The 23836-nt window shown below is 39.3% G+C and overlaps 1 protein-coding gene across 1 annotated transcript in view; it reads left to right on the top strand.

The window, feature by feature from the left end:
• The window catches only part of TRPM5 (transient receptor potential cation channel subfamily M member 5), a 38888-nt gene that overhangs the window by 2460 nt on the left and 12592 nt on the right, over window positions 1-23836 (top strand). The window contains exons 3-15 of the mRNA XM_050335660.1: window positions 279-445; window positions 3739-3919; window positions 6239-6303; window positions 8104-8295; window positions 9596-9698; window positions 10564-10682; window positions 11325-11675; window positions 13926-14057; window positions 15342-15465; window positions 17544-17689; window positions 18395-18507; window positions 19925-20020; window positions 22380-22638. Coding sequence (XP_050191617.1) covers window positions 279-445; window positions 3739-3919; window positions 6239-6303; window positions 8104-8295; window positions 9596-9698; window positions 10564-10682; window positions 11325-11675; window positions 13926-14057; window positions 15342-15465; window positions 17544-17689; window positions 18395-18507; window positions 19925-20020; window positions 22380-22638 — 2048 coding nt within the window. The remainder of the gene's footprint in view (window positions 1-278; window positions 446-3738; window positions 3920-6238; window positions 6304-8103; window positions 8296-9595; window positions 9699-10563; window positions 10683-11324; window positions 11676-13925; window positions 14058-15341; window positions 15466-17543; window positions 17690-18394; window positions 18508-19924; window positions 20021-22379; window positions 22639-23836) is intronic.

Here is a 23836-nt window from a genome sequence, read left to right as displayed (position 1 = left end):
CTTATTAATATCAGAGTAAAGATGGCAGCATTGCATCATGTGACATGTGAAGAATGTTTTCTTGGGCATATAATTTCTTCTTTTTTTCCTTATTAAAGCCTTAGGTATTTTGTATGTATTTTAATTCTAAAAGTTATAGTTCATCAAGACCTGTCTTCACTTTATCCACCTAAAAAAAAAAACCACCTTAAATATGGTACTGCAAGTAATGTTACTTGTCACACAAACATGTTCAATTACAAAGAAATTATCTAACTGTTTTTAAAAAATAATTTCAGGTGCCTGGATTTTTACCAGTGCTTTACGTGTAGGAATAACAAGACACTTAGTGCAAGCAGTCCGAGATCTTGCACTGGCTAGCACTTCATCCAGAGCGAGCGTGATTGCCATAGGAATAACTTCACTCAGAAAAATTCAGCACAGAGAAATTCTGGACAACACAAAGGTACTTTTCACTCATTCTACTTGTGAAACAGATGTATAACCTGCACGCTTACAAAATCTGGAAGTAGTTGGAAGAACAACTTTGATATAACTGTAAAAAAAAAAAATAGGGTTTTAAACTGTGTTTTGAAAGAAAAAAATAAAGAGTAAGAAGGATTTAGAACCAAAGGGTTCTGTGCCCTATGCGTTCGGTGCACGCTGCAGCGATTCCAGAAATATCCAGCGGATGGCAGCATTAGACATTAGCGCAAGGATGAACGTCAGGAAAAGGGCACTGGAATAAAGTACCTTCAATGTTTTTTTCCCCTATTCACTTACTGCGGGATCACTTACTCCAAATTATTATATAAATACTGTAAAAAGCATGTTTTCTGTTATGGAAAGCCAGACATAAGTATTCTAAGACAAGGTTTTCTTAAGTAGCAGCTGAATTGGTGTTTAGTATGCAAAAACCTGCACAATGCACCAGGCCAAAAATACCAGCCATGCAGGATTTCGCCCAGTTATTGGGGGCTCTAGGGACTTCTCAACTGGTGTAACAGAAATCAAAGTTCTTGGGAAGAAAAAAACAAAATCAAAACAAACCAACAAATAATAAAGCCTCACCCAACAAAACAGTTATTGGAAGTGTTAATGCTAAATTGACCTGGAAGTGGAGAAACAAGAAAAAGTAGCATTACCTTTTTGTCACTGGGGATACAGTCTGTCTTAAGCAAAATATTATAACAACAAAATAGGTGTGTAATAACAAAGAATGACAGTTTCTCTGCACAATTTTACTTCCCTGCAGAAGCTAAGAAACAAATGACAAAGGCAGCCCTTTGAACTCACACCTAGCTGCTCTTTCAGAAAGGCCTACAAGTACCAACTAGCAGCTGGGAGACTGCCAGCCCATATCAGTGATCTATTGTAATTGGGCTTCCCCTTTTTTCATCTTTTTTTGCCAACGACAGCCACCTGTGTGTTCCACGAGGTGGGACTCTTTAGCTGCAGGACTTTAACCTATTTGTGTGGCTGAACTGATCTGAAAGGACCTCAGAGGAAAGAATTTGTTTCATTATGTTTGTGTATTTTTCTCAGGAAAGTTGCTTTGGCAAATGCAAACTATTTCACCTCCCTCCTAGGTTATGTGATCAAAATGCATCTGCGTCTTTCCCAATCAGCACCTACAAAACAAGTGCACTGGTTTTTCTAATTGCATTAGATTTTCTCTCCCTTAACTGAAGCCCAAATTCTTTGGCAAGGAATATTTTGTAAAGAGCGTTCCTGACCCTATGACTTCTGGCACAGCTTCTACCCTAAAACATTTTGGATTTTAGTCAGTAACTCTAAGACAAAGGAACTACAGACAGGGATGTTGATCTAAACCCAACTCACTTTATACTTGGCACTAACACAAGCAGCTTGTTGTATAAAATAAAGCTAACAATCCACACTAGCAAGGAGAAAAACAAGCCCTGAAATCAGTTGATCCCTCCTGCCTCTTCTGTGTTAACGGTGTGCCTTAAACATCACTGAAACATCACTTCCACATTTTCAGAGAATAAATAGGAAAATCCCCAAGGACCTTTTTCAATTGTTTGTTGTGCCTCTGGGTCCTAGTCAAAGGCCAAATCTTCAGTGAGTAGGCTTAATGTTACATGGCAGCAGAACATAGGCACACCCTCTGTCAAAACAAAAAATCTGAAGGAAATTAATTGTATCAAAAAGCTTTCCCCAACAAATGAGAGACAGAGAGAAGGAAGTAAAAGAAATCTGTGGCACTTGCTGTTTGTAAAGGACGTGAAAGTTTACTGCTGCTTTTCCTGGAACAGCCTCTGATTTTCCTACTCTTCCCAGAGCTGCTGACAAGGAAAGAAGCCATAGGAAAGTGCCTGATAATAGCCCTTTTCACCTTGTTTTGAAGGAGATTTCTCTGCTCCGGTTTGACTCTATGCAGCTTCATTTCGGAAAGCGACGTAGGAGCATGATGTGCATGTGCAGCATGAAGGAGCTTGTCCTCTGGGTTGCTTCATGTTTTTATGCATTAGTAGTGCTGCTATGGGCTCTTGCACCACCTCTTCAACATCAGCCTTAGTCTTGTCTGTGGAGAACATGGATAACTCCTGGGTTGGACTTTTCCCAGGATTCAACTGGGCACCTCCTCCTGTATCAGATGCTGCCAACAGCTGAGATTGAGGAAGGAAGGCCCTTCATAAGACCTGGCTCTTAAATACTTGAATGTAAATCTCTCTGCCATACCTTAATGACAGCTGGGTTACCTGTGTAGTTACACTGCTATGTTCTCAAAAGGATTTGACACCTGTCTGTGCCCACACAATTAGGGAGAGGAAAATGCAATACAGTCACAATAGTCAAGCTGACAGTCTGAGTTTTGCTCATCAGCTCAAGGCTGCAGGAATTGGAAACAGGCATGATAGAAGGAAATGCTGATTTTAAACAGTTGTTTTAATCTGACCTACTTGCAAGAGGGCAGTAATTATGAAAATGAAGAATAATAACCAGGCATTTACAGTCTGGCTTGCAGCTAGAATGAAGTATCAAAGTGAATGTGCAACAGTAGGAAAGAAAGATGTATTAAGAAAGTAAGGGGAGCTTGAAAAAGTATGTGTATGGAAGACATATGTAGTGCAATCCTTAGAACAAAAGACTAGCAGGGGTTCTGTTTTACCTAGACGGATTTTATGCCAAAAATCACTAATAAATAATTAAAAAAATCACACTTCTCACCCAAAATAAAAGATAAGAAGACTTCACTTTCTAAAGTCTGTCACTCACTCTTTTAGAATACAATTTCCAAACTGAAAATAATGATTAAACTTCATATAAACCTGTCAATTAAATACAGCAGCATTTAAATTGCTATGGACATGTGGCAGGCTAACTTATCTACTGGCCTAAACATGGACAAAATGCTACTGTAACTAATAGGTTTGCCCTTCTTTATACCATCTGAGGCTTTACAGCTCCATCCTCAATTACGGGTTCTCGTGGCCCCTTTCCATTTGTCCAACAGACATTTCCAAAACCTACATTCTAGAGATGGTGACTGATGTCACTATATTTTGCAGAGGCCAAGAGGGAAACTCCAGGGACTTCAGTTCTCAATCCTGTCAAATTTGGCCCCTCTCAGAAGAAGCATATTCTCCTCTACCCTTTTTCAAGAGTCTACTCAAGTGTCTCACAGGTGGTGTGGTATCTCAGGGTGTGTGCAGCACAGAAATGGAGATCAAGCACATTAAAACAAGGACTGGGTTTTGCGGAGAACAATAATGTCTCTCCTCCTCTCTTCAGAATGAAAGTCTTGTACACTATCAATCAGATGATGATATTCGAGGCCCACCATATTCCTTGGACCACAACCATTCCCATTTTATTTTGGTGGACCATGTAACACCAGATGAGCCAGATGGAACCACTAAGCTACGTTTCGCCTTGGAAAAGCATATTTCAGAACAGCGCACTGGATATGGTGGTACGTAGGTTCTATATAGGCCTGCTAACTTGAGTGATACTGACATAACAGTGATACCTGTGGGGCCCTGGCCTTATCAAAGACAAGTCCAATTCCCAAACTGGACAATTGCCTGCATAGGCAAGATCAAGTAAACACACTTGTCATTATGTAAGAGGCAGAACTTTGGTAACTTCTGAAGCAGAAAAAGCTGCTCTTTGAACCAAAAATCTGGACTTTTATTGCATCTCCTTAAGTGTAGCTCAAAGCTGATCTTCAAAGCATAGCTCAAATTACCTTAAACACAACAAATGGAAAATAAATCCAGCTTCAAGTGCCTTAACCATTGGTTCTAAGAGATTGATATTCATTGTAGTATACTTTTATCCCCTCTCACACACAAGGTGCTCCCACACTGGAAAAAAAGACTTGTTCTAAAGCCCTCTGAAATATTTTAAGCCATATTTATTTCAGGATAAAACATTACCCTGGGTAAATACTGTAGTGGCTAATGGCCATCTGAATGTATGTGACCTTTGTTTATAATAAGAGCTGAGTGTTGGGCAGGTCTACTACTGCTATTTGTGTAAAGAATTCAGTTGCAGCACTAATACAATTACTTTTGCCTCTCCTTTGTTTCTGTAATACCTGCAGTGCTAGCACAGCTGAAACGGAAGGGAGAGCACACTTATTCACAGCTGTATGCATCAGTGGAATATTCCATTACACAGCCCAGAGTATGGTTGCACAGATTTACCTGAGACCATGAATGCACGTGAAAAATACTTATCTGGTGACTCACATAGGAAAGACCACAGGTGGGCTGTAAGGGTAGGCTGAGGTTGCAGTGCTGAGAATTACAAAATAGCCTCTTTTGGCTTGCAAACCAAATCTGATTGAACAAATCTCAGTGGAACAATATTCTGACAAAGAATGCTGATTCATATGACAAATATTTCACTGGAACATACTGAATTCAGCGTTATCTTCTATAAACAAAACCGATGTCATTCATTTAAGCTCATTTATATACAAGCTGAGCAAAGCTATGTGACTTTACTGAAGTAAAACACTTTATTAATGTCATGCAGAATTTCCCTATTTTAAATAACACCCAGAAATCTTTTAGAGGAAATTTTTAAATACACTAAATATTCTTTGCAATTAAGGACTTTCCACCTTCCCAGCATAATGTCAGAATACACCGGCCACTCCTCTGGCTAAATTTTATCTAAATCTATAGTAAATGAAGAATATTTGAAGACTTAATCATACCTTGAGGAACGTGTAGTCACAGAGGCCACTCTTCAAAGAACATCACCTTAGGGAGGTATGACAGTGCTATGCCATTCACTAAAACAAACTAGGTTACTTGCCATTCTCATGCTGGCTACAGCTCAGTTCAACATCATCTCTTGTAGTCATCCCACAAGAGACAAAACAAGAAGTAAGAGGTCTGTACAGATTTCTGGGAGATCTACAAAGGGAAACATCAAAAAAATGTTTGGACCAAATGCCTTTTATCTTCCAGCTGAAAGAGGCATTCATCTCATGATGCTACTGTTTTAATTGAGCTCCTTCAGGCAAATCTATGGTCACCTTTGGATTACAGAGTACAGCATTTACAGTATAAACCATCTAAAAATACATGGGCCTTAGGACTGGGATGCTGACCTCATTTCTGCTGCCATGACATATTAAATATTTCATTAACATTTCTTTTAAAAGTATCCAATTATGTTATTATTAATCACCACACTAGACTGTGCTGAATGAAATTTTAAGCTGTTTAACTGGAATAATAAGAAGTATATGGTTCCTCTCAAATCATATCTGACTCATCTCATCGTAGCTGGGCTACACAATCAGCCTCTTCATATTCTTAAATCCTCCTTTTATAAGGCTTTTCTCCTGGATTCCACTACACTTTCCAGCACACACATAACACCAGGGATGAACTGACAGCTTTTCACTTCTAACTGTATCTTAATACAGTTAATAATGGTAGCTGCCTCTCTGAAAACATAACAATCTTGTCCTGCACCCTAATGCAGTTCCATTACTCCATAACCTGATAGCCTTGCAGTAAATAAATAACATAAAAATTCAACAGTGGTATGACACACAGAAATGCCAATATCCATATTGTGCACTGTCTGATAGGTGACAGTGTCATTCTCTTCCTTTCCCGTTTGCTTCTGCAATTGCCTGCCTTCTGCAGGTTCGTGTAGGCACCAAAACAGCACGGAAGAGGACAAGTATTTTTGAGGGGTCAGCAAAACTGCAATAGCTTTGTGAAAGCCGCTAACCTTTCTAAAAATGAAACCATCTATTTCACAGGAACGGGTAGCATTGAGATCCCTGTGCTTTGCTTATTGGTAAATGGAGGACCAGGCACACTTGAGGTAAGAAGCTGTTTTCAACTTTAGAAAAATAAATTAACTGGTGCCAAGTAATTAATGGAAGATTTGGCTGGATGATAAACATCTGTTGGCACTTTACATAAAGTCAAATTTCACATCTATACACCATTAAGAACTGAGTTCTGTTAATATTAAATTTGCCAGTATTTGTTTGGGAGAAATATTTCCTTCTGAATAAGAACGAGGTGATCATTAAGGTTTCCACTGCCAGCTTGTACAGTGGGAAGAAAGAATCCAAAACCAAAACAAACTCACAGAAACCAGCTCCAGTTCTAGTGAAACAGAAATACCGTGCTATTGCTTGAGAACACATACAAAAAAGAGATGAATCGTTCAGTGCTGTCCAGCAACAATGAGACAACTGCCTGTCCCAGAGCTCAGAGGAAGTACAAGACCAGGTTTGCTAGGCATGCCATTTAAAACAATAGTGTCCTGGTCCCACTGAGCAAAAGAATGTTGTAGGATAGAAGACTGGAGTGTTGTCTACTAGCAATCCCAAATCTTATCCAGCGAAGGATCAGATTGAATTTTTTTCCTGAGTAGTTCTACAACTTAAAGAGCCTGTTAACGAGGAGATACTCTTTGATTTCTGTTTTACTTTTTTTTGTTTTAATAATACTCTCTGCCTACAGTACCTTTAGGGAGACATAATTTAACCATAATTTAAAGTTTTCAAGTGATGAGACTGTGCCATGCAAGCTGGTAACCTCTTTCAGAACAGCAACTGATTTCTGGTGATTTTTTCTGATTTCAGCCTCCAGTCCCTGTGTCTTGTCATAACTTTGTCAGTTTGACTAAAACAAACACTGGTATTAAAAATCTCACTGTTTAAACTAGGATTGTGTCACCTCTTGAGCTTCCTTTCTAGAAGCTAAATATTGCAGTGTTTCCTATATCTTTGGATTAGAACAATCACATATTATTACATATAAATCCTCCGTTCAAAGTTTTAGAGAACAACGTGACTTGGAGACCAAAGGTGACTGGCTGAAGTTGCTGGAAATCTGCTGGGAAGGGATAACTGGTCACACTTGTTTAGAACATCAATTTTTTTAAATACAAGTTACATGATGCACACCAAAGACTATAACAGTTTTATAAAACTCAAAAAAACCCTCAACACCAAAATTAGAGAAAAAACCCTGCACCACAAGTGAATCAATTGAGTCTTGCATAAGTCCAGAGGAAGAAATAGACTGGCAGCAAATAGTCATTGTCGCAATTATGATGCCATGGTCTCTGCTTTCTTCTCTCAGCAACCTGCCTGACTCATTCTAATTGCACAAGTAACAGAATTAATAGCCTTCAACTCTTGTAGTTGCTATGATTCAGTGTTTTTTTCTGTAGCCCAATGTTTTATTCCCACAGGCAAATTCCTTACTTTCAGCACATCTTTGCCAGGTGTAGCAGGCAGAAAAGGATGCTACAGCAAAAAGCCTGCTAGTAATTTCTGTATAGGGCTACTCTTACACTTGAATATGCTGAAACACAGACTTCAGGGGGGAAAAAAATTCGAGGTCAAAGAAATTGTATGCATTGTTTGTCCAAATCAGGTTGCTTAGCTACCCAGCAGATGTGTCATGAAAGGAAGCCTAGTCAGGGGCCTATACATGGATGACCTGCTACAGAATCTGAAAAATCATAATAGCTTAGAGGATTGGACTGATTCCATAGTGAATCTGGTTTAAATACACATTCACTCCTAGTTTGCTAGAAGTCCTTCTTTTGAATAACATTTTCTTTCCATATGTGAATTCTGAAAATGTACTTTTTAAACTACAGAGAGTCTGCAGCGGTTTGGAAAATTCTGCTCCCTGGCTTATCTTAGCGGGGTCTGGAGGCACAGCTGATATCTTAGCTGAATTCATGAATGACCCACAGCTTATCATGCCAGAAGCTGTTGAAAAGCAATTTAAGGAGAAATTCCCTGCAGAAAGCTTCTTGTGGAAGGACATTCTTCAGTGGACGCTAACAGTGAGCTCTCCTAACATTTGTAGCTTTGGTAGCCTGCTCAGTACAGGTTTGGCAAGAAGCTGCTCGGAAGTTTTGGGTACTCCAGTGCTGTGACACTGGTGCTACAGGATACCCCTCTAACATAAAAATCAAGTGGTCATTTGATCATACAAACTACTTCATTATCCTAACGATTCAGCTGAACACTTAGGGCTCTGTCCTTCATCAATTATTTCCACAAGTAACAGCCAGCACCCAGGAACTCCACAGTCCTTCTGCAGGACATGAAGCATTATTTATATCCACAGCTGTGGAGCTTGTGCAGCTGTTACAGAAGAGACCTAATTCATGATCTACAGCTGTTAAATGGAAACCTAGCTGTGGATAAGCATGAATAAATTAAATAGAATGAAGCGTGTTTAGAAATTATCCTATCTATTGTCAGTTGCTTGCTCTTAAAATATTATTATTCTTAAAAAAGAAGGACAAAACAGATTCACAGATCTTCCTTACTCTTTGTCTTGAGGTTGCTGGACTTAAACTACTGTGCCTAAGTGTTTTAGAAACAAAAAAACACTTTGAAATCATATTTATATGGAAAACTTAAGAGCATTGTGTGCCTCTGTGATAAACTAAGTTTACCTGACCTGGTCTGCTACTTATTCTTTGCAGTACCTGCTGTAATCCTTAGCTTTAAAGTTTAAAAGTTCCACATACTAATTCATTAGGAAGACCTTTGCCAGATTACTAACAAAAGGGGATGAAAGGCATATAGAAGCAATGTTGCCAGATGCTCAGAAAGTCTCAGTGCAGCTGCACTGTGAGAAAGAAAACTCAATAAATAGAAAAGCAGAAGGAAAGAGAAGCCTGCTGAATATATCAATATTTGAGAACTTCTACTCATAGAAGAGTTAGAGACTATGCTTTTAAATAAACAGCTCTGAGAGCAAAACTTAAATGTCAAATCAGAATGAGATAAAACAAAACTGGCTGGCTATAGCATGACTATGAGTCAAATAAGAATGTGAGTTAAGGAAGGATCTTTTAATTAAAGCACTGCTCTGGTTCTCAGCATATTCACATTCTGATTCATCCTATCCTGCTAAGTGACTTCGAAAAAGGCAGTAACTCCCTCCTTGCCTTAGGACTTATTTATATATGGGAAACTATTAATGTTCTGTCTTCTTGCCAAACCTCAGTTTTACAATTAGAATGTAAGTTTTTGGGAAGTAAGGCCTGGGTGATCTTCACTGGGCTCTTGGGCACTAATATATAGCAGTAGGATGATGTGTAAAATGGCTTTTGTTTCCACTCCCAACAGATTCAAAATATTGTTTCACACCAGCATCTTTTAACTCTGCACAGTTTTGAGCAAGAAGGTTCAGAAGAACTGGACACAGTCATTTTAAAAGCTTTAGTAAAAGGTAAGAACAGTAAAAACAGCACAGTGTAATATTTGTTTTATTTGACTTCTTCTATGCCATAAGTATAGTTCACTTTTTTTCCAGTGCAAGTTCAGTTGGCTGTTGGATCAGATTTCATTTCTTATGCACTGTTCTTTTGTTTGTTTATTGACAAATTAACTATGGCAGTTACCGTATCTCTTGTAACCTTGCTGTAAACTACTGTTTGCTTTTAAATCTCATGATATTGTATAATACTAGTTTAATTGCTCCTTTATTTCAACACTTGCTTCTGGTAGTAGTAGAGGTTCCAGAAGAACTGAAATATATCTGAGCGGCATATTTTCCAATTACAAACCATTTTAAAAAATCCAACAAGAAAACAAAAACAAAAGACAAGAATGGCCTTAGTTCCAGAAATAATCCATTTCTCCTATAAGAAATCTCCTCTGTATCTTCTGGAAGAAGACATTACTAGTGCTGCCTCCTATTTCAGTTTCTGTCACTGTAATGGTTTTTGTTAGCCTAAATTTAGCAGGGAAGGGGGAGGGGAGACAATCTATTCCTACTGTGCTAATTGAAACAAGGCAGAAACAACAGCCAGTCCTGTCCCCTGCTTTCTACAGGCCAGGGTCCTTCTTAAAATTGAACAGCCATTTAATCTTAATGGTTTAATAGAAAATTCTACTAGAAAAAAAATAGTATCTTTTAATATTAATATTTATTAATTTAGGGAAAAAACACTGTGAAGACTTCCTGGCTAAGCAACTCACAGATTTGTGATAGCTGAAGGAGAGCTTGTATTGCTAATCAAAATACCAATACTATATTAAATGAAACATAAGTGTAAAGTACTGAGTTTATTTGCCTTTGCTATTTTTGCCAGCCTGCAAAAGTCAGAGTCAGGAGGCCCAAGAGTATCTGGATGAACTGAAGCTGGCGGTGGCCTGGAATAGAGTCGATATTGCTAAAAGTGAAATATTCAATGGTGACGTGGAGTGGAAGGTACCAGGTTTTATTGTCTTACAGGACAATCAGTGTATAATCCAATGTGTACAGGACAATGGAACATCCCAAAATACGGCCTCAGTTTTTAACACTACCTTACTGCACGCTCCACTAAGAGACTGGGTAGCAGTAGTATGCTTCCTGAGGCTGCTTGTCTTTAGGGTCCCCTATATAAAAATGACTAAGTACAGAGGAATAATTCAGCAGTCATGATCTCTTTCTTGAGCTCCTTGGGGGCAAGAATCTCTCTCCCCCTTCTGTAATAGGTCTTTAAAGCAAACAAACCAAAGTTTAAAAGCAGAAGAACAGGAAGATATTACTTTAGAGAGGTGGTAGGAAGAACGTCACTGTTTTCAACTACTGTATAAATACCCAGTGCAATGGGCACCCAACATCACCAGAATTCCTACAGCAGGCTACTTGTGCTGATGTTTGAACATTAATGCTGACACAGACATTTTATCACAGAGAAATCAAGACAGTTCTACCTCTTTCTCATTGTACCCACTGTTGACCTGGTGGAAGACAAAATGCGCATGTCCCCGTGTTAAATCTTACCTCTCTTGTCATCCAGCCACGATTACCCCAAAAAACTTACTTGTTTGTTTTGTTGGTTTTTTTCTCCATTCATCAATGTAGTCCTGTGACCTGGAGGAAGTGATGATGGATGCTCTGGTCAATGACAAACCAGAATTTGTAAAATTATTTATTGACAATGGGGCTAACATATATGAATTCCTGACCTACAGTCGTCTGCAGCGACTCTACTGTTCCATTTCTCAGAAATGTCTCCTCTATGAACTTCTTATGAAGAAGCATGAAGAAAACAAGCTGACCTTGGCAGGGCTCACTGGTCAACACGAAAATGAGCAGAAGGAGATCTCCCCACTGTTCACTCTCAATGAGGTCTCTAGAGTTCTCAGGGATTTTCTTCATGATGCATGCAAAGGTTTCTATCAAGACCTCAGACACGGAGGCAAGAAAAAATCTGTGAGTCACAACTTCACGTCATAGTTCTGTTCTACTCCAATTTACAATTTGAACAATCTTAACTACACCTAGCCTTTGCAGGTAGGGCAGGGAAGGAAAGGGAAGATGACAGAATAGTCACTTCAGTTTCTCATTCTTTTTTTCAGTCAATATTATAACATTTGAGATGGTTTGATATTTTAATTTCAAAATTAAAAAGGAAAAGAAAGTAATTTCTAAAATAGATTGTTATGCCTCTTTCTCCCCCTCTACACGTGGGGTTTTATGCAAGGTTTCACTGTACCTTGAATTACTGCTAAGATGTAGCCTTTGTTTCACAATCTACAGAGACCCCTGTATTTCACACACTCACTTTTTATTAGACATGGAAATAGTCTGCATTTCTGATATAGAACTTCAAGCAGAAGTATTTGAAAGGCAGTATTTTCCAGGAGAAAGAAAAGCAGGCAATGGGCATTTTCAGTCCCAGGTCTGAAAATGGTAATCTTTATATGTGAAACTAGTCCCAGCTTTATACTGTGTATGAGTGGACTAAATATTCAACAATATGCAGTTGTCACGGGTTTGCCTTTAGAGCATTATAGTCTTGTTATACAAGTGACATAACACACAGCAAGAAGTAAGAATGATTGTGTGAAGTGGCCCTGGCTAGCACGCTGGCCAACACGTGACAAGGATAACATGATATGGGTACATCTGTGGAATGTCTGTAGTCCACAACTGTGCCCTAGATACATCATCATTTTTGCATTTTGACAGTATATTTAATATTGAAGCTCCTAAGTAACAAAGTTCTTGAAAAAGCATCGAAAATAAATTTGGATGCATGATTTCAAAACAAAGACATATAGAGAAATTTCATTAATATTTAGTTTTAGACAAACTAAACAATTAAGCCATTTGGTATTTGCCAATTCTAATTGCATCTTAAAACTGTTAAAATGAAAAACTGTTTAAAAAAAATGCTCACTCAAGAGCTTAAATCACTTTTGTTTTGTAATCACTAAATTAATTAGTAGTATGAAAAGGTAGTTTTAATCTAGTCAGGGTTTCCTCATTCTCAAGGACAGACAACCTGGGACAACACCTCTGCAGTCATTAAGAAGACTCCAGCTTTACAAATTTTACAGAAATAAAAGTTTGCCCCAGAATCGCACTTGCCTTTCTGGCATTTTGCAGTAAGTGAGCTAAGGCCAAGTGCTGTAAATAAGGCCCAGTTCAGATATCAGATCATGCCCTCTAGTAGCTTTTTTCCTTTAAAAGCTTCTTCACATGGCTGCTTCCCAACAGTGGCTCAATCCAGCTAGCATTGGCAACAGCACTGGCACACCGGGGTCACTGCTGCTGAACTGTGCATGTTGTTTCAATTTAGGAGCTAGTCATTACAAAGACAGGTGAGAATTTTAGGATATCTTTGTCACCTGCAAGATTTTCAATGCAATTCAGTTTATTAAATAGCTCACTACAAACTGAAAAAATCCACCCCTGACCCCCCCAAAAAATGCCGTTAAAATAAGTCTGAAGAGAATTCCATAATTCAAAAACTATATTCTCACAAAAAACTTCTTTTATTAAGAAGAAATCTACTCTGACTGCTTCAAATTCACACAACAGATACAAAGGCAGTTTTAAAAAAATACTTAAAACTCAGAACTTGACCTAAGTGGCTACACTTCCTCTGGACAATTTTTTATCAAGTGCTAAAGGAAGGAGCAGTGTTCTACTTAAACTGCTCCCTGCGCAAGTGAAAGGTTTCTCAAAGGAATGCCTAAAAAGGGGTATTGACGTACTCTGCTCTTGCACTGTACAGGGCCTGGGCGAGATTTATTTCTGTTGAAATCAAATGCCTTTTGTTCCCTTTTCTCTGAAACCATGTCCTCTGTGGCAATCAAGCAGAGTCAAATATAATTGAAAGCAAGCTCAGATTAGTTAATCGCAGGTTTGTCTTGTATGATATTACACACTAGCGGCGAAACCCCGGCCTTAATAAAGTCAATGAGAACTTTACCATCGGCTTCAGTGGAGTCACTATTTCATCCAGAATGTTCTCACACGTATTGAGTTATATAGGGGACACAAGGGTCCTTTGACTTAGTACAGAATGAGCTAATTACCACTTAGTCCTACAGAAAAGAAAAAAAAAAAATCAAAAGAAGAAGTAACTGGCAAGGCCAAGAGCAGCTTAGATCATGTCATTTGCATGGAATGAGGCTGCAAAGCACGTTTTAATTTCTACAAACCATATTTCAGGATAAAATGAATACAAAGCGATTACCTGGACCCTTGGATATGAACCAGAAAAGTGAAAATCCTTGGAGAGATTTGTTTGTATGGGCAGTACTTCAAAACCGGCACAAGATGGCAAACTATTTCTGGGCTATGGTAAGCTTTGAGCTGTAGCTGCTCCAGGTGAAACATTAACATATTTCAAGTTTACGAGACCTTTTTTTGCTCAGCCTTGCAGCTCAGATGACAGATAGGTTTGTTTCCAAAATACGAGAGGTAGCGTTTATAGGGCTTTTCATCTCTGCATGGCTCATGCCAGTGAGGGCCAGAGGGTCTGATGGAGGGAGGGCAGAGCAGCAGCAGGTGTAAATCAGCACAGCCTGAACCTCTGCTGCAGAATCAGCCCTCCCTTCCCTGCTCCTGATGACTCAACACTCTCAGGCGCAGATTTTGTGCCTTCAACAATAGGCCAATTGATTGGGTCCAAGCGTGATGGGAGGGAAGACGGTGCAGTGAAGCATCCTTAGCTTACGTGCTCTATGTGTAGGAAACAACAGCATCATGCTCTCAAAGGCTGAACTTCAAGCTGGCATAATTGGCTGCTGTTTTACAACCCTCCACAACCGAGGCCCTGTCTCCTGCATCTGGGAGCCTCCCTGCCCCCACAGAGTGAGATAACTATCAGACTCCCATCCCTGATCTTCCAGAGGAGTGCATCTGGCGTGGGGAGAGTCATGGGGAGGGACAAACTGCAGCACAGCTCTTCGGGCTGCGAGTGTGTGTGCGTGTGCATCAGCACCTTGCAGGGCCTCGTGCTTGTGGAGCCCTGTGACCAGAAGGCACGTCTCTGCTTTGTGCCACTGTTGTGCCTCTGCCAGCTGTGCTCCCTCCTTTCTCTTCATCCTTATGCAGGGTCTCAGCACAGCCATGCTGGAGATATCTCAGCACTGTGAGACTGTATTGCTCTATTTCTATAGCACATTATTCTCCTTTCTAGTCTTTGACTGCTGTCCCAAATCAGGCCTCTGTAAGAGCCTGGACCCAGAAGTCTCCAGCCTTAGAAGGCAGAAGAACTACCAATACAGAATCATAGTATTTTGGGTTGAAAGTGACCTTAAAGATCAACCAGTGCCAACCCCTCTGCCATGGGCCCTCCCACTAGACCACTTTGCTCAATGCCCCATTCGACCTGGCTTCAAACACTGCTAGGGGGAAAACATCCAGAATATGTGGTTTTCAATTCTCAATCACAAAAACTGTCATTTCAGTCAGCATTCTGGACTTTCAAAGTCCAGATTTTTGAGGGAAAGTTTTGAGGGAAAATTTTTCTTGGGAGGGGAAATATGTATGAATTTTTTGTTGTTGTTGGATGTGCTCCTTAGTGGAGTCTCCCCCATTCAAAAAATGCCCTCCAGTGAAGCACTCCTTTCCATTCTACAGGGGCAGGAGGGTGTAGCTTCAGCTCTGGCAGCCTGCAAGATCCTTAAAGAAATGTCCCGCCTGGAGACCGAGACCAAAGCAGCCTGTATAATGAAAGAGGCCAAGTATGAGCAGCTCGCTGTCGGTAAGTAATGGCATCTTTTGAATGGCATAGAAAATTTAAGATGGAACTGCCATTGGAAGGCAAGCAAGTGAAAAAAAATACTGTTTGAGTTTTAAAAGGTCAACTCTCATGAATAATTTAACAGCCTTGCAGCACAGGCAGTCCCAAACATTCAGATACCACAGAAAGACTAAAAACCCAATCATTTTGGAAAAATCACTGATCCAAGACTGGCCCCTGGGATGCATGGAAGAAATTACTCTCCTCTGCTTGTTGATATTTTAAGTGTCTGATCTTAGTACAAGGTGTGTTACAGTGCTGTGGAAGACAGAATAACCAAAATGCTTCCAGGCTCACAGCAGCCTGGTTTTCCTGCAATATCAAGCTCGCTCTGTAAGGGCCACTAAAGCAACAAGTTTTAAGGTTTGTCATTGCTGCTAAAAATAATTTGAGATTACCTCACCCAGAAGAGGGCTAACTGCACTGCAAACTGCAGTGAGGCTCAGACTGGTTTTGCAGCAGACAAGCTGCCCCTCCCTGCAGCAGTAAAACATCCAGGCATCTGCAATGCCGGAACGCCGAGCCCTTTCCCCTTTGCCTGGTTTAGAAACAGATGTCTGCACACAACCTTCTCTGCTGATCTGACTTCAGTCCAACTCGTACCTGAGGGTAGAACTGCTGTGAACAGAGGGCTTTAAAAATATGCCACACACTAACAAACGCAGAGGCTCCTCTCCCTTGAAGCTTGTACATCAAGCAGCTGAAGGCTCATGCAGGCGTTGCTACAGTATTTATACACAGATCACATTTTCCCTTCTTGTCACAGGGCCATTATTATTTACAAAAATTAAGAATCAGGTTCTCGTATAATCACAGGACTCAAGTAATTTAGTCGTGGAATTACAGGGCCTAATCCAGGAGTCTGCTCCTTGGCTTTGATAAGTATTAGATCAGATCCTCAATTTTAATTTCTGGCCTGGATAATGCTGTCAATATTACATAAACAAACTTTCTTTAAGAATGATAAATACCACATCAACTCCAAAAGTTGTCTGTATATCGGCTTATTTCAAGTGCACTTGATCCTTTCTCCACCCTCACAGTGTAACAAGATGTAGGCTGGCTTAGGTACTGAGATAATCAAGTGAATCAGCAGAATGAAACAGACACAAGAAGCCAGATCTTGGCCAATGAGTAAATCGTGACTTTTTTGGACTGTTTATCCTAGTTTCTAAGCTCCAGGACCAGTTTCTCTGGAAACAACTATGCCATAATACCCTAGCAAGTCTAATATTATTTGAAGTCAAATACCTCTGTCTTAAAAAAGGATTTGTTGTCTACAAGCCAAAGCTGAGCTGCTCCATTTGTTTAGTCAGGAGAGTAGAGACAGCATGGCAACTCATCCTTCAAAGTGTAAGCAGATCACCCAAGAGATACAGTTTTGCTTGATATTACCTAAAGCTCCACATGAAGCAGCTACAGAGGAGAGACTGTAACAAATACTGACATGTTTCCAAGAAATTGCTTATGCTGTCTGAAGATGAAAGAAAAAAAAAAGCAAAAAACAAAACAAAACCCAAAGCACAGAAGAAAACAAACAAACAGACTAAAAAGAACAAAAACCAAACCAAACCAACAAAAAACACACAAAACCCAAACTCCAGACCTGTCAGAGGCCCTGTGTGGAGAAGAGAGCATGCAGATAGAAAGAGGTAAAAGGAAAGTACTGAGATATTTACTAATTTTTTCTGTAACTAGTGCAATTTTAAAATTACAGTGTTTTTTTTCACCAAGGCAAATTTGTTTCATCTGCTCTCTAACCCAACACATGTAAACACAAGTATAAAGCTGTGGTGAGTTATTCTTGTGTCCAGCATCCTTCCTCTCTCCCTCACACCTCCTCTTAGCTCTCTCAGGCTCTCTGCAATTACAGCAGCTTTGCAGAAGTCTCTGGTGCAGCAATGAGCATCTGGCAGTGCTCAGGCTTTGCTGCCACTGTGCTGCGTCCTACACACGTTGCCCTCTTGCCTTACTTTTTTTTTTTTAATTTTTCTTTTAAATTACAAGATCTGTTTGTCTCTGCTTCCTTCATTTGACAGAACTGTTTAGTGAATGCTACCACAACAGTGAGGAGAGAGCATTTGCTCTGTTGGTGAGGAAAAATCAGTACTGGAGCAGAACCACTTGCCTTCAGCTTGCTACAGAAGCAGATGCAAAGTCTTTCTTTGCACATGACGGTGTCCAGGTAAGTTTTATATACCCCTGGGGCTTTAAGTTGGACACAGAAAAGAATAGCACAGCAACTGAACAACACCATGAAATGCATTCCCCTAAGAGCCACTCTTTGGAGAAGGGACTCTCTCCCTGGCACCATATGAAGAGGACATTACACCATGTCCTTGCCAAACCAACACAGTTCCCCCTGAGAAGGTTTACCCTTTAATCTCTTGTGTGCTTTTTGCTTTTTATTCATTCCTTGCTCACAGAGAAGCATCAGAAAAGCACTGTAAATCTGCCTGGGGCATGATGAAGCTGCTCCAAGATGTGAGGTAACTCCTTGTTCAGATTCAAGAAAGAACTCATTGAAAAAAAGCTAAATCAAATTACTATTCAGCTTTGCTGTCGCAACCTGAGTTCTCTCTGCACACACAAAGCCAAATTAAGAGTGACGGTGCTTTTAGTTCCCAGTGCCTGACTTGCACTTTTTTAGTACTACAGATGTTGCTTAATTCCATTTGACTTGCTGTTCTTTCCACTGGTCTCTTAATAACTCTTTGCATACTGAACATCTGCAGAGGGACGTGCAGAGCACCTGTTTGCTCTGAAGGTGTGCCTGCTCTTGAGGTTTCCAGACCATTCACTGTCTTAGGAGTCACTGACCATAGATGCACTTCATCTGCAAGTATGGTTTCTTGGTGTTAAAGCCATCTCTTGTTTTCTTGACTTTCAGGCCTTCCTGACAAAAATATGGTGGGGAGACATGTCAACAAGCACACAGATCCTGAAGTTAATCTGTGGGTTCTGGTGTCCTTTCCTAATCTACACAAATTTAATAGCATTCAGGTATGAACATAACTATTCGGATGGAAGAGATAAGTAAGTGATGAAAAATAAGCCGTAAAAAATATTCAGACTCAAAATTTCTCATCTAAGTGATGAAGACAGTAATATTGTCAACGTCAAAAGGACTGCTATTAACCAAATCAGTTTTTTATGGGGCTCAGTGATTTGTGCATCCTGTGTTAGTGCCGGTTCTCATACTTAAAAGATCAGTGCCACGGTTTCATAAAGATCATTTCTGTTTTGCACAGTCCAGAGAAAAGCCTGTTGGAATTCTGTCAGCTCCAGATTCTAAACAGTAATATTTAGAATATCTCCAGGTGTAGCATTGTCTGCTTCGTCTAGATTTGGAGATGCCTGGTTCAAACCTCTGTATCTTTTCAAGGAAAACAGCCATCACAAGGCAGTATTATCAGCCACAAGCCTTGATAACCATAAGTCAAGCTTAAAAACATAGGACTGACATTAAATCAATTAAGATTTTCAGAGTAGTCTTCTGCAGGCATAGCTTTGGAGTTTGTAGTTTTCAGCTTTTTGTCACAATGAAGATGATTTGAATCTTAGGTTTTCTTGAGAAAAACCTATACACAAAAAAACCCCAAACCAAACAAAAACAAAACAAACAAACAAACAAACAACAAAAAAAAAACCAGAAAATAAAAAAGAGCAGCCAAGATGCTCAGATGATCATAAAAATCCAGGATCTGAGAAAGAAAACCTCATAACATTTATAGAATCATATTCAAATCATCAGACTTGGCACTGTGGAATGACATGTTATTATGAAATCCATGCTTATTAACTGTTAAACTACATAAAGAGCAGAAGCAAAATTTGCTTGGCACTGCTGACTTAAGACTTTCCTTTTGCTAGTATGACTAAAGATGACCTTCTTGCCATACTGGCTGCCAGATTCACAAATTAATTTAATGCGATATTTTGGCAAAGTTTTCACGGAAAAGTTTAAATTATGATCCATAATCAAAGTAATCCTTTCAAATTTTCCATTTTTTGGCCTCCTTCACCTGTAAATGCAAGAATCGACACGTTCTCTACTGCTTCTGGCATTTCCTCTCTTAATTGCTACTAAGAGTAACTAGGAATGGAGAATTGGGCTATTGTCTAAGATGGAATGAGGGGTTTATTTCTGCTCAAATCATAAGTAATTTGAAGAAACTGAGCATCCTGCTCCATTTTTGTGAAGCATGCCAATTATCACTTCTCCGAATCTTGTGGGTGACTTCAGCCTTCTCCTTGAAAATAAAAAGAGTTTGTAAAGGTAAGGGTATGCATTATGTGCTAGCTTCCCAGTGGAGCAAGTCCAAGATAAGTACATGCTAGCAGTTCTGTGTTAATGCCAATTTAGGAGTCAAAAATAACTAAGCATCATCTTTCAACTAATGAGTTTATTTCCTTACAGTGAGGAAAAACAACCAAAGAATGAGCCAGAGCCATCAAGAGAGCTGGACAGTTTGGATACAGAGAGGACTCTGTTTTTTTCCAAGGAAGAAGATAGGTAATTTTAAAATCATTAGTCAAGATAACTCGTATGACAACAGGCACAAAACAGGACATTTCTTGTGGATTAGTGACCAGTTAATGATCTAAGGAGCAGCTGAAGAACCAAGAAAATCATTACTCCTCAGAAAGTGCTGTGCCCTCTGATGACTGCTCTTGTTGCTCACTAAAAGGAATATAGAAAATAAACAGGGATATTGCACTGCTTTAAGGAGACACCACTTTACTTGTTCTGAGCAGGTAATTTCTGCAGAACAAGGGATCTTCTTAATACCTTGGGAATCAAATAGCATTTCCTGACATTCCCTTTAGCTCAAGATGGCTGGTATACACTGGATTTTAGGAACTTATCATGTTACTGAGCTGAGCAGAAAGAAGGTTCTCAGCAAAGTCTTACACTATTTGAGTGCATCACTGCATGATTTCCTACCAAGGCATACCTGCACACATCAGTACTGGGGGAATTTTATATTGACATGGCTTCTTACCATTCTAATACTCTTCATTTACATTTTAAAAGATGAGCCCTGAGGAACCTTATGAGTTCGAGGGAACATCACACAAATGGGTGACTGAGCACAAAGATTGTGTCAGTTGCTCCCGGCCACTCAGAGATCTGTGATTCAGAACTGAATCCCACCCTATATCTCCCACACACACCCCCCATGCCAAAACCTGGGAGACCACAAGGACTTAAGTCAGGATAAGCAGCTTTTGATTGGTACAGAGCTCTCTTAGTGGTTAAATAGTGCTAAATAGCCACTTGCATTAAGCTTCCGATGATTTAAAGAGAACTTCAGAAATACGTGAACAATGGTAAAGAGAGGAAGCATCATCTGCAGTATGAAGTCCTGGACCAAGTCAGAGTTATTAGGTTCTATTTTTACTTCTGGCATTTAACTGCTGGTATATTGGAGAAAATCATTAGTTCTTCTCTCTCCCTCCCTAACCTATAAAATAGGTGTAAAAGCACCTGCCTCTTGGGAGCTATTTGTAAGCAATATCATAAAGCACTCCCATATCCTGAGTGCAGCATGGTTTGGTCATTACACTGTGTGTTCCAATTGCTATCATCTTAGCAATTTATTTTAACAAGGAGGCTCTCTCCCTCCCAGATCTATTTCAGCATCTTACAGAAACAGTGCAATTATCTGTTTATGATATTAGCCTGTTACCGTGGGAATGTATCTTATGATGTCATAAATTAAGAGATAGTACAGAATCAGGCACATAGAAAAGATTAGCTGCAAAGAGATATTTTTTCCTTGTAACAAATGTATTTAATAATTAGAAAGTTTGTCAGAGGAAATTAAAAAGCAGTGAAGAATCATTGTTTATTTTCTGTGAAGTGAAATTGAAAACATACCCTAGTGTGCACATCCTTTGTTGGAGATGACACCTCTCAGAGTCAGAATCACAAATTAAAGATCCAATAACATCCTTAGCTTACACAGGAGAGCATTTTATGTGGAAACAAATCCTCACACTAAGATCAAATTGCTATCAAATACAAGGAACTTGCATTTTCTGCACAGGATAATTTCCATTGCCAATAGATACCAGTTCATGTTCCAAAACACAGAAAAACAACTGTGGATCTACAGGTCAAATTTCCCTTTGGTTACCAAAATACTTGCATAATTCCACAATACTCAAAGACTACCTTAATACATCATTTATGAGGTCAACTCTTTTTGCTAAAAGGCTTCTACATTGCTTTTTTTTTTTTTTTTAACTTACTCTAATTTAATCATAAAGGGCAAGATGCCAGTTGTGAAAAGGACTAAAGTATTCCTTCAGTAGTTCTATCAGACTCCAACAAGGATAGTCAAAATGCTTAGTATGATCCTGGATCATGCTTAGTATGATCCAGCACTTTGAGACTGTGTCAAAAGTTTAAAATCACAACAACAACAAGAACTTCTGCATTCAAACACTGCAAGAAAATTTTAGAGTCAAAATATTTAAGAACTGTCTCACAAACTTCATTGGCCATTTTCTTTCCTATTATTTGGGATGATAAAAAGTAATTAGCCCCCTTCCCCCTCTCCTTGTGTATTTGCAGTGTTTGCAGTACATCCTGAAACACAATGAGATTACAAATCAAATGAATACAATTAAACTGAAATAACAAAATGTGCATTTAAGTCTGATGTGACTTTGCTTTTCAAAACCTTCTTTTTGATTTGAAATATTTCTGCTGTGGTAATGTGGTTGCTCTGACTTCTACAGCCTTCCTCTTTGCCACCCCCTGCATCTGCCTCTTACAAGAAACTTTATATAGAATAATATTGAGCTTATTCCCATGAACTAATTTTAGGAAATTGTCACAAGCCTATATTTTTTTCCACTTGCAGAGGAAATGCTAAATTGGAAAAACAGAACCCTTCTGAAAACACAGCGTGGGCAACATTCATGTTTATCCGGTGGAGAAAATTCTGGAATGCCCCTGTAACTGTATTTATGGGGAATGTTATAATGTACTTTGCTTTTCTGTTTCTATTTACTTATGTCCTTTTACTGGACTTTAAACCACCTCCACCTGATGGTCCATCTGTTAAAGAAATTATACTATACTTCTGGGTGTTTACCCTTGTCTTGGAAGAGATCCGACAGGTAAGGGACCTACATCACCTTAGAAATAACACAGTAGAACTGGCAGCAATTTTTTCAATAGACCTGCAATCTGTGTAAATGTACAAGCTTGAAGATTTCAAGTGTCAAGTGCAGATTTATACAGGTGAACAATACAGAACTTACCTTATCCAAAACATCTCACCTCTCTCCCAGAGCAAGCTCTTCCTCCACCACATAAACCTATAGCTCCATCTCTGGTTTTTCCATCCTACTCCAGTGGTAGCCAAGTCAAGCGAGCTGCCAGCATTCAGATATTCTTCACTTTGTAAAGTTGCTTTCTGATTTCCCTCCCCAGAACCAGGTAAGTCCTCCCACCACAAATAATGTAATTTGGAAGTTATAGTCTACACCTGGTAACACAGCTGACAACTCTACATCCTTTTAAGAGATTCTTCCCCACTGGGGACTGTTTTAAAAAACTCAAGTTAATGGATTCAGATTATTTGCATTTTTCCTAAAATACTGCTCAATGCAAAACATTAGCAGATCTATTCTGGGTTTGCTTTTCTTTAAAAAAACCAAACAACCAAACCCACCAACCCTCAAAACCCTTCTCAACTACTCTCCTACTGCTGGTTTTGGAGTGTCCTCAGTTTAACAACTGAAATAATGTGTTAACAATGCTGCTAGTGTGTTGCCAACTGTGAGTGCATAAAGCTGTTCTCCTTAGACAGAAAAAAAGCAGTTGCAATCAGTTCACTCTGAAAGAACCAATAGGTGTTCATTATTTAAACCAAAGGAACAGGGGAGGAGATCCCAGTTTATTACAATTTATCTGAAATTGTGCAGCAAGGCTATAACTAGAGGAGGACATGGAAAATATCTGGATCAAAGAACATTTAATTATAAACCTGTAAAACATGAAGATTTCCAGGCTAAAACCCAATTAAGAAACCCAACTCCTTGTCTAAATAATCAAACATGCCCTTACTGACAGTTTCAGTACACAAATGCAAATCTGTTCCTGCTGTTTAGATAGCAATGTCTAGAAACTGAACTTTGCCTGGAAGTTGTTGTGTTGTTTAACAGCCTGAATGCTGACTTAATCATAGAATGGTTTGGATTGGAAGTGACCATAAAGATCATCTAATTCCAAAACCTCCTGCCATGGACAGGGACACCTTCCACTAGATCAGATTGCTCAAATCCCTGTCCAACCTGGCCTTGAACACTTCTA

The sequence above is a fragment of the Myiozetetes cayanensis genome, unplaced genomic scaffold (assembly GCF_022539395.1).
Source record: "Myiozetetes cayanensis isolate MyiCay16 unplaced genomic scaffold, myiCay2020 scf6-25, whole genome shotgun sequence".
Taxonomy (NCBI): domain Eukaryota; kingdom Metazoa; phylum Chordata; class Aves; order Passeriformes; family Tyrannidae; genus Myiozetetes; species Myiozetetes cayanensis.
The sequence above is the reverse complement of the archived record's forward strand: the minus strand, read 5'-3'. Positions and strand labels throughout refer to the sequence as shown.